This window comes from Syzygium oleosum, unplaced genomic scaffold (assembly GCF_021117445.2).
Source record: "Syzygium oleosum isolate NSW1041296 unplaced genomic scaffold, Sole_v2.1 Sole_v2.05, whole genome shotgun sequence".
In the NCBI taxonomy this organism is placed as follows: Eukaryota; Viridiplantae; Streptophyta; class Magnoliopsida; order Myrtales; family Myrtaceae; genus Syzygium; species Syzygium oleosum.
Window position 1 is genome coordinate 6,050,150 of NW_026607489.1, and position 11,017 is coordinate 6,061,166.

Here is an 11,017-nt window from a genome sequence, read left to right on the forward strand (position 1 = left end):
GTTACCTTTTTTTTAAACCTCTTTTCTTTATAATAAGAAAAATAAGTTTATAAGGGCCAATAGAGAAATATAAAAGTCAGAAAAAAGTGTGTTTTGGCTTAATTATAAAGATATATATAAAACATAATTAAGTCATGGTTCAATTAAAAAGTTTGAGATGAGAAAATCCAATTTGAAAAAGGTTGACGGATTTAAGGAGTCGCTTTCGAGTTTTGACCAAACTTTGATTCAAACGAATATCAAATCTATTTTGAATTTAATATGGATAAATGCGTATCGGTTAATGTCCTCGGTCTAATTTAACTGTCCTATTCGCGAATACATATCCTAATTTGATTGGACAACTACACTTGCGAAAAGGGATTGTCGAACACTGAAAATTTTACGCATTTCAAAGTTGCCTCATACTTTTGAGAAACTAAATTTAATAATTTCGTAATTCGTTAGAGATTTTCTCTATTTAATTCATTTAAGACACTACATTCAAAGTAAGACGTGTCAACGAAGAGTACAATTCGACCAAAAAAAAAACAAACGAAGAGTACAATCTTAAAAAGTTTTTTTTTGAAAAAACTTCATCTAATCTATCTTTTTTTTTATTTATCAGATATAAATTTACGGTTTGAATAATCGTCAACCGAGAAAAAAAAAGAGAATTAAAATCACACAGCCTATCACAATCCGCCACGTCAGCAAGGAACACCATTCTCTCTCCGCCAGCTCATCCCCCTCTCCCCGCGTGCCACTTTGCCGCGCGAAGTTCCAACCGTCCAAAAAAACAGAAAGTCTCAGCGGCGTCTTCAACAGAATCTCCACCGGAATCCCAGTCGTAAACCCTGCCAATTGCCAGCGCTCCTTCCTCCAAGGGGTTTTCCTCTCGTTCTCTGCTCGGAGCTCGAATTTCGCGTTCCGCGCTTCGATGGCGGGGAGAAGTTCCGGCGAAGGCCGTCCGCTATACGGCGGAGCCGTTCCCTTCCGATCACAGTGAGCGACGCTCTCGGATTCTCGCCGTGCTGCTAAGTTTGATACGTGCTTAGCGCTTTCTGAGGTCGAAACGTCGGTTTGGGTTCTGATTCTGGTTCCGGTTTTTCGCGGTTTGATAGCCAGGGGCTTATTGCGAGAGCGGTGGCTCGCTCGGACGAGATGGTGTTGCAGATCGATCTGGAGGACGGTGACAGTGGCTTGGATCAGGAGGTCGGCTGTCTCGGTGGGCAGGTCCACCAATTAAGAAACGTAAGTTTTGATCAATGAATGGGCTCTTTTTTCGGTAACTATTCGACTGCTAGATGGCCGGATGCACTGAGATTGTACTAGTATGTGTTAACTACGATCGAATTTGTGATTTTTGGCTACGGTGCTCACGGTTCTGTTGGAAAAGCATGGTTCTGCGATATCGATATACTTTGGGTGATCAAGCATAGCTTAAGCATATAAGCAAGTTCTGCGGAAAAGATTGCGTAGATTCGAGCACGAGAGGTCACCGGGGAGTGGAAACTGTTTCTAACATTCATCGGTTTTTGTTGACACTTCTTGTCCACGTTCCTCATGGTACCTGGGTCTCCCTCGGAGGAGATCTTTCTGGGCTTTCCTTGTTCGTCTGTCCTGTCCATCCTCCTTGGGAGAGATCAATCGTATTCACTGTTTCTTGAGAATTGAGAACGTTGTTTTTAAGAAGTAGCAGAGTTACTTTGGGAAGCTACCGTTACTTTTGTTCAGGTGGCCCAGGAGATAGACAAAGAGAGGAAGTTCCAGAATGATATGCTCAATCAGCTGGTATATGTTTTACTTTGAACAGATAGCCATCACTTACTGTTCTTTCCTTGAAATCTTTAGGTTGGGCTATTTTTTATTTTTCTGAAAAAATCATAATCAGTAGGATAAATTGCTGAATGATGCTGTCTCTTCACTGTACTCAAGGTCTTATCTAGTGGGGAAACGAAACAGGTGGAGTATACTTTTAATCATAATCGTGTAATTAGCTCTGTAGTATAAAGTAACCATGCCGTGCAATCAGGCTATCAGCAGCCCGGAAACGGCATTAATAACAAGCAAGATTTGGGAAAATCCAGACACCTTGTGTTTTGAAAGATTATTGACTCCCCCCTGTCAAAATCTCTTTGATCCACCCAATTAAGAAAGTACAATCATTTTTACCATGCTTTTTTTTTAAAATAAAAAGTTCAAATATATAGAAGCTAGCTGCTAACTAGGGATGTATCAGTATGTGTATTGGCAGAACCGGGTGACTACCATTGGTGTTAGACTAATCTGTCGCAACAAATGGAGTGACTGCCAAAACACGATTGTGTGAGATTAAGTTCCCTGATGAAAAACTGGGGGAATTCTAATTCAAGCTGCTTGTTGCCTATATGTTTATTCTTCTTGCGACTATGTAAAACATTATGACCAGCACTTGGTGACCTGCATATGCAGCTGAATAATATAAAAATTATCTTCCCCGTCGTTTGAGGGCATTGCAAGTCTTGGATAAGATAACCTTGAAGACAGACCTCAAAAGGATGGTTAGGGTAACACTTATCTATCCAATAGCCAAAAAATAAAAAAACCAGTTCATCCTCTCACTTTTCAACAAGTGAAATTTCCTGATGCAACTTCAATTGATGGTGATTTCCATGTCCTGTGAGGAGGCTGCTGAAGGTCATTGTCTTCATTGTCAATAGTTTTACGATGTTGGAGGTTATAATTTTGTCATTATTATCCGCTCTCTTTCCCTCCCGCTGCTGATGTCATATATCTGTTCACTGCTTCTGTTTCGAAAAAATTGTTATCTGGACAATTGAAGTGAGTAAACTATATGTGCCATGTAATACATGCTAATGCCTAAAATCCTCCACACCTTCGGCTTGACAATGCGACCCCGTTATTGAATGAACAACTAAAGAAATGAGAAGAGGATTTTCGAGAACAGCATCATAGATTTTGATTCAAGTTTCCACTTGAGGTACCAGCCGTCGCCTAGCTATTGTGCCATTGTCATATGTTCTCACTGATTGGTGTTATCAATGAAGCTTCACTGTCAGCTACACCCTGTACCAGTTCTTATATGTTATCTTGTCAGAATGCAGGGTCATAGATGATTGATAGTTACCGTTTTGGAGATACTAAAAAGGCCCGTGATTTCGTTTCTAAAGTTATTTGATGTCTTGACAGCAACCGACTCTGATCAAAGCTCGAGCAGGGGTTAAGAACAATGTCAGAAGACTGCACAAGAGCATTGTCCAGTATGGCTCAAACAATGTTGTACCCATCATCGTATTTGCATTGATTTGTATCTTCTTGGTCTACCTCTGGTACAAGATCTCCGGATGATCAGGAGTTGGCAATTTGCCTCAACACTCTGTTGGACGCACTCCCTAGATTTCAGTAAAGATCACTCTAGATGGAATTGTACAGGCACAAGTAGGACATCCCCTTTTTTCCTGTGGAATTTCTGACTGCTTGTTTGAGCTCTGTCTGCTGTACAGGCCAGATGTCATTCTTAACACTCTTACGGCTATGTTAGGTCGTGCGTTTTTTGTCTGGTCAATTAAGTACCTCTTGGGAAGCATTGATTCGAAGATATCGGCTCTTCAAAGTCGTGCGAAGGGTCGTGTGAACACCGGGTCTAGCAATCGAACGTCCTTGTATCCCGAAAGCTTCCAGATCCATGCATCCATCGAAGAAATTATCATAGGTGTCGAACTTTAGTCAACCATATGCCAAATTGATTGGGACTACCGTCATTGATAGACCTGCAACGTCATAACCTTGTTATCTCTTAAGCCGATCTTACGGGTTGGATGTACCAGCGACAATCCATTTTTTCTGGGTTAAAATTGCAAAATGCAAATATCCAGTTATTTCCAAGAGCTTTAGGTAGTTAATAATAAATCACTGCGAAAATAAGTGAAACAGTACATATAATCGTTCTATGAGAAATAAAGGAGAGAACTTGCTACACAAGCAGCAGCAGAAAGGCCAAAATGTTAATATGGGAAGCATCCAAGATTAACTAGCTCTTCCAATTTTGTGTCCTCCGACACGCTTATCATGATCGAACTACGTGCGGATATCGCTTGAGACACTTGTTGCATGCTTGGACGATACTCTGGTTTTGCACTTAAGCAAGAAAATGCCATCTTCACGATGAAAGCCACTCGCCCCAACACGTCATGTTCTGGGTGTGGAATTCTTTGATCTAGAACTTGTTTTAGTGGCCAACGTGAAGCTGTTGAATTGCTTGATGATGATGAAGATGAGAATGCGAGAGATGATAGGAGATCGCCCGGATGTCTACCCATGATTACTTCCAATGTCACTACTCCAAAGCTATAAACATCGCATTTCTCCTTTACCTCCATTGTGTATGCGAGCTCTGCATACGGAAAACAACAAAAAAAAATTTCAACTAATGCTATCTGTTTTTTGGGCCAAATTCTTAGTAATGCTATTTGAGTGATTGTTTTTATTGAAGAAACCAACTTACCTGGAGCTGAATATCCAAAGGTCCCCGCAAAAGAAGTCCAATTGGATGCATAAGGTTCTAGAACCTTAGCCGTGCCAAAATCAGAGACATGAACTTCATATTCTTCATCAAGTAAAATGTTCTTGCTCGTTATGTCTCGATGAATTATAGGAGGAGAGCATTCATGGTGCATGTAGGACAAAGCATAAACCAAACCTTTAACAACATTGAGTCTCTTATTCCAGTCAAATGCCGTTATCCTTCCTTCATTGTTCAATACATCCTTTAAGCTGCCAGGTTCCAAGAACTCATACACTAAAAATGAGTGTCGTGAACTCAAGCAAAAGCCATAGAGCTTGATGATATTCCGATGGCGGGTTTTGGTCAAAACATGAATCTCTCTTCCAAATGCTTCTCGACTAGCCATTTCGACATCCGGTGCTTCCTTAAGTTTCTTCACAGCAACAATCTCACCTGTTTGCAACTGGGCCTTGTAAACACTCCCATGTCCTCCCACACCGATGCAATATTTGGCATCAAACTCCTCCGTGGCTTCAATAATGCTCTCATAAACCATTCTTCCATCAAAGCTCCAAACTCCCCACAGGTTTTCACTGCTTCCATTGTTCGAACTGGGCCCCGTTTTCCTAACTCTTCGGCATACAGTACTTGAAGCTCCCACAATAAGAAGCAAAGAAAGTAGGCAACCTAAAGTAGGAATCACAATTAACAACAACTTTTTGGTTTTGTTTTTGCCTTTCGACATTTTTGCTGTACAAGGGTCGAGACAAGCAAAAACTCCACACAAGCCTTTGTTCCCTCTCACAACTTCAATTGTAGCATTACGAAAGGCTGGAATGTTTGGTAAAGGACCCTCTAACTCATTAAACGAAATATTGATGAATGTCAAGCTTACCATATCATCAAAGGTCGATTCAATTGAACCCGAAAGCTGATTGTGTGAGAGATTGAGTATTTCCAATCTGTGCAATCGTTGCAGTTGTCTAGGTATTACTCCCGTAAGCAAATTTTGACTCAGATCGAGAACTTGAAGAGACCAGAGATTGCCGATCTCCACAGGAATACTGTTTTCCAGATTATTCCCGCTTAAATTCAAGAACTCAAGGTTGGAGCACTCCTTGAGTTCTGTAGGAATTGAGCCACTCAAGTTGTTTCCTGCAATTTTGAGTTTCTGCAGACGGGACAACGCTCCAAGTTCTTGAGGGATGTGGCCTTCAAGATGGTTGCAGTCTAATGAAAGCTCCAACAGCAACTTCAATTTTCCTAGGTCTTTAGGAATTTCCCCAACAATATCGTTTGAAGAGAGGTCGAGTTTGCCCAATTTATTCATGTTTCCAAGCTGAGGTGGTATGGTGCCGGAGATTCTATTGTTGGAGATTAACAAGCTCGTCAAATTTCTACATTCAACCAATGTTGGTGGTAGCACACCGTAAAGTTCATTGTTGCTCAACTCAAGGTAATCCAAGTTGGGGTATACACCAAGAGCATCGGTTATATTTCCGGTGAGCGAGTTGTTTTGGAGCCTAAGTCTATGCAAACTAGAACAATTTTTTAGGCTTCTCGGGATGGGTCCAGTGAAGTGATTGTTCAAAGCAGTAAAATTCACAAGAGCTTGGCTACTGCATATTTCTTGTGGCAATTGGCCAACAAAGTCGTTATAAGATAACCTTAGGAGTGTGAGGAATGTGAGATTATTCAATCCGGTGGGAAGAAAACCCACCAGATTATTCACACGTATACTGAGCTCATTGAGCTTGCTTAAGTTTCCTATACTGGAAGGAATAGAGCCAGAGAAATTGTTCTCATCGAGGAGTAAGATAGCCAAATTTCCCAACTTTCCTATTGAATCAGGGATAGAGCCACTGAAGTCATTCTCGACGAGAGCGAGTGTCGAGAGAGATGTAAGGTTTCCAATTTCTTGAGGGATAGGACCAGAAAGCTTATTACGTGAAAACTCGAGAACTTGTAAAGATTTCCATGACCCGAGTTGAGTTGGGATGCTTCCTGAAAGGTTATTTCGAGACAAGTCCAGATGAGTAAGCTTGGCAAGAGAAGCCATGCTCGGTGGGATGTTCCCGAAGAGCGAGTTGTTTGACAGCTTCAGAGTGACCAAGTTTGGTAACCGGGAGAAATTGAGATGATGAAGCGTACCGTGCATGGCAGAATCTGAAAGTTCCAAGCTCGCGATGCTGCCGAGAGGGTCGCAATCGATTCCGCGCCACGAACAAGGGTTGCTTCCGTTCCACGACGACAACGCATGGCGGCTCTGGCGGTCTAGCGTAGCCTTCCATGCTAGGAGCGCCTCCGCTTCCTCATTTCCCGTTCGGTTACCAGCACCGGCAAGGGCCACAGGAGAAGAGCTTCGAGACGAAGCGAGGCAAGGCAATTCTGGCACGAGCATGAGGAGGACACAAGCGAGGAACAACATGGAGGGTTGTTTCTGAGATGAGGAGGCCATGACAGGTTTGTTTTGGTTTATCTGGGGTGGTCTTTTCTTCGTTTCTTGCACGAGCATGAGAAGCACATCCGAGGCGTCCTTATAGAAGAAGCTCGGGACCATCATTCGACAACCAAGTCAAATGATCATGGTTTTACGTTCCCTCCTCGTTGCGAAACTCTTCCATTCCTCTCAAGAAAAACTTACAAACACTCTCGGGAGATAACGCTCGCACCTATGAATGATCACCACTTGGTCTGGTTATTTCGAAAATACTCCCACGTGGATCGGGTCAAGCCTCACGTGCCTGGCTGGCGGCTAAGAGAAAATTTCAAATTTGGATTTTGTCAAGGTTGCAGAATTTGCGTTAGGACAAATCGGACTTTAGTGTGGGGATTGAAAGGTAAAGCTTGAAATTAGGGAAGAAGATAGAGGAGTTTTCTTGTCGGTTTTTACGTGGAGGACAACCTAGTCTGCCTCAAAATAATTTGGAAAATTACCAAAAAAAATCTTAAACTTATTGCAGTTGTGTCAATTCGCTTCTAAATTTTTTTTTGGCCAATTTAGTCCCATATCTTTTACATTTGTGCCAATTCAATCCATCTGGCCAATTTTGATTGGCGATCCTCCGCCGGCGCTGACGTGGATGCCATCCGTCCGGCCAACGCCAACGTGGATAATTTTTAATAATATTTTTTTCCCGATTTTTTTATTATTTTATTATTTTCCTTTTCCTTTTCTTTTTTCTTTTCTTCCTTCTTTTCCCTCAGTGGCCGGCTAGCCTCCGAAAAGGGTCACGGCCCTCGCCTTGGCCTTGCTGGCTGCGGGTGAAGGCGGTTATGGTCTCGCTAGCCATGGGCGAGGGCCGCGACTCTCGCCGGCCAATATGGGAAAAGAAGGAAGAAAAGCAAAAAGAAAAAGAAAAAAAATTAATTTTTTTTGAAAAATATTAAAATATTATTAAAAATTATCCACGTCAGTGCCGGCCGTGCCACGCCAGCGCCAATTGTACCACGTGAGCTCCGGGTGGCCAAAATTGGCCGAATGGACTCATTTGGCATAAATGAAAAATGTTTAGGACTGAATTGACACAATTATAATAGGTTTATGACTTTTTTTGGTAATTTTCCCCAAAATAAATTCAGTCTTCCTTCCCTATCGTTCTGCTAACGTAATTGCACTTATCAAATTAACGATCAACAACAAAGGTGAAAACACTTAATTTGTCCAGACGAGTCACGTCGCGACCTGTTTTGCGAATTTGCAAAGACTCATTCGTCGGTGGAGGAAAAGTCGAGAAGGTTTACCTCCGCGAAGAAGTGGGATATTGCAATTTAGAGAAGATTCTCTCCACTACCGAAATAGCGGCACCTAAAAGACTTGGACGGATTCTCGTACATTTTGCAACTTGACGTCAATGGAGGAAAAGTCAGGAATTTGGGATAGTGCTTGAACTTTGAGGGGGAAAAAAAGGAAGTAGGAAAATACTGCGAGGAACAACTACTGTCTATTTCAACTTACTTATTTATACGGAATTTACCGCCCCTTTTTCCGCAATCTCTAATGAAGAGAAAATTCCCTTCGACCAATCTCCGTTTGGTGGTGCGTACATGTAGATGTAGGCATTCTCAAATTAAACTCAGGTTCACTAAACATACAAGAAAATCTAACCGAACCAAGGGTGGCCTACCGGCATCCACACCCTCTCCGCCCCATCTCTTTCCCCCTCGCCATCTCCACCACGTTGCTGCCTCATCGTAACCACACAGTCGCCGTCCTCTGCGAGCTCCGATGCTCCTCTGGTGGCTCGGTCTTCAAATTGACATAAATCCAAGGTCATCTACGTAAGGGACAAAAGGGTCAACCCATCTGGCCTGACCAGGCCACCGTAACCTCATATCTAGTTTGACCAAATATGGTACTCCGTAGGTGATTTAGCCTCAATAGTGAAGTAGAACAGATGAAGACATTAACAGTATGGTGGGGCTAGCGATGGCCCCCGTGGTTATAACCTTCCAATCAAGAGTAAATATAGCAGCTCGTGGAAAGTTTTGTTTACTCTGATGGTGTACTTTATAATTGCTATGAGACTGTTGTTTATAAGTGTGTAAGAGGCGAAGTTCCAGAATGATATGCTCAATCGGCTGGTATACAGTTTAGTTTGGACCGATAGCCATTACTTAACGTTTCCTTGCTTGAAATCTTCCTGTTGGGCTGTATTTATTTTTTCTGAGAAATCATATTGTAGTAGGATAAACTGCTGAATAATGTTGTCTCTTCTGTGTTCTTAAGTTCTTAAATAGTGGGGAGATGAAACAGGTGGAGGATCCTCTTAATCATAATCGTGCAATTGCCCTGTAGTATACAGCAACCATGTTGTTCAATCAGAAGATGTTGGTATTAATGACAAACAAGAATTGGGAATATTAAGAGATTGATATGAAAAGCTGGGCAAATCATTCAGACACATTGTGTTTTGAAAACTTTTTGACTCCCCGTGTCAAAATCTGTTTGAACCACCCAGTTTTTATAAAAAATTCAAATATACAGAAGCAAACTGAGAATGCATCGGTATTGTGTCCTTGGCAGAACCAAGCGACTACCATGGGTGTTAGACTAATCTGTCACAATAAATGGAGTGTCCGCGTGATTCTACTGCCAAAACGCGGTGGTGTGAGATTGAGTTTCCTCATGGAAAAACTGTGGGACTTCTAATTCTAAGCTGCTTGTTGCCTATTTGTTTATTCTTCTTGCGACTGTGTAAAACATTTTGAGCTGCGTTTGGTAACGTGCATATGCAGCTGAACAGTATAAAAGTTATCCTCCCCGGCATCTGAGGGCATCGCAAGTCTTGGATAAGATAACCTTGAAGACCGACCTCAAAAGGGTGGTTAGGGTAACACTTATCTATCCAATAAATTAAAAAATAAAAAAACCAGTTCATAGTCTCACTTTTCAACAAGTGAAATTTCTGATGCAACTCCGATTAATGGTGAGTTCCATGTCCAGTGAGGCCGCTGCTGAAGGTCAGTGTCTTCATTGTCAATTGTTTTCTGATGTTGAAGGTCATAATTTGGTCATTAATAGCTGCTGTCTTTCCCTCCCGCTGCTGGTGTCATATATCTGTTCACTACTTTTGCTTCGAGAAACTTGTTAACTGGACAACTGAAGTGAGTAAACTATATATGTGCCTTATAATACATGCTAATGCCTAAAATTTCCCTCACCTTGGACTCGACAACGCAACCCCGTTAAAGAATGAACAACTAAAGAAATAAGAAAAGGATTTTTGAAAACAGCATCATGAATCTTGATTCATGTTTCCACTTCAGGTACCAACAGTCGCCTGGCTATTGTGCCATTGTCATCTGTTCTCACTGATTGGTGTTATCAATGAAGCTTCATTGTCAGCTATAGCCTGTAATAGTTCTTATATGTTATCTTGTCAGAATGCAGAGTCATAGATGATTGATAGTTACCGTTTTGGAGATACTAAAATGGCCCGTGATTTCGTTTCTAAAGTTACCTGATGTCTTGACAGCAATGGACGTCGGTCAAAGCTTGAGCCGGGGTGAAGAACAATGTCAGGAGACTGCACAAGAGCCTTGTCCAGTATGGCTCAAACAATGCCGTACCCATCAGCGTATTTGCATTGATTTGTTTCTTCTTGGTCTACCTCTGGTACAAGATCTTCGGATGATGAGGAGTTGGCACTTTGCTTTAACACTTTGTTAAACACATACCCCAGATTTCAGTAAAGATCACTCTAGATGGAATTGTACAGGCACACGTAGGACATCCCCTTTTTTCCTGTTGAAAACTTGGAATTTCTGATTGCTTGTTTGAGCTCTGTCTGCTGTACAGGCCAGATGTCATTTTAAACACTCTTACGGCTACGTTAGGTCGTGCGTTTTTTGTCTGGTCAATTAAGTACCTCTTGGGAAGCATTGAATTGAAGATATCAGCTCTTCAAAGTTGTGCGGAGGGTCGTGTGAACACGAGTTTAACAATCGAACGTCCTTTTATCCCGAAAGCTTCCAGATCATAGGTATCGAACTTTAGTCAACCATATGCCAAATTGATTGGGAATACTG

At 41.9% G+C, this 11,017-nt stretch overlaps 2 protein-coding genes across 2 annotated transcripts; one reads left to right on the top strand and one right to left on the bottom strand.

Moving 5' to 3' along the window:
* Positions 1–821: 821 nt before the first annotated feature.
* LOC115676516 (bet1-like protein At4g14600) lies at positions 822–3,578 on the top strand. Its single transcript, XM_056311136.1, has 3 exons — positions 822–984; positions 1,104–1,233; positions 3,172–3,578. The coding sequence occupies exons 1-3, from the start codon at positions 920–922 to the stop codon at positions 3,328–3,330; spliced, it is 354 nt and encodes a 117-aa protein (XP_056167111.1). The 5' UTR covers positions 822–919; the 3' UTR covers positions 3,331–3,578.
* Positions 3,579–3,877: 299 nt separating this feature from the next.
* On the bottom strand, positions 3,878–7,109 carry LOC115676466 (MDIS1-interacting receptor like kinase 2-like). Its single transcript, XM_030599404.2, has 2 exons — positions 4,487–7,109; positions 3,878–4,375 (listed from the first exon to the last, which is right to left on the bottom strand). The coding sequence occupies exons 1-2, from the start codon at positions 7,047–7,049 to the stop codon at positions 3,987–3,989; spliced, it is 2,952 nt and encodes a 983-aa protein (XP_030455264.2). The 5' UTR covers positions 7,050–7,109; the 3' UTR covers positions 3,878–3,986.
* Positions 7,110–11,017: the final 3,908 nt, after the last annotated feature.

Bases quoted from the DNA above. Each gene is read 5' to 3' on its own strand.
- LOC115676466 (XM_030599404.2), bottom strand. From the start codon at position 7,049: ATGATGGTCCCGAGCTTCTTCTATAAGGACGCCTCGGATGTGCTTCTC. The intron at 4,376-4,486 runs GTAAGTTGGTTT...TTCCGTATGCAG, and splicing joins CTTTGGATATTCAGCTCCAG to AGCTCGCATACACAATGGAG.
- LOC115676516 (XM_056311136.1), top strand. From the start codon at position 920: ATGGCGGGGAGAAGTTCCGGCGAAGGCCGTCCGCTATACGGCGGAGCC. The intron at 985-1,103 runs GTGAGCGACGCT...GCGGTTTGATAG, and splicing joins GCCGTTCCCTTCCGATCACA to CCAGGGGCTTATTGCGAGAG. The intron at 1,234-3,171 runs GTAAGTTTTGAT...ATGTCTTGACAG, and splicing joins AGGTCCACCAATTAAGAAAC to CAACCGACTCTGATCAAAGC.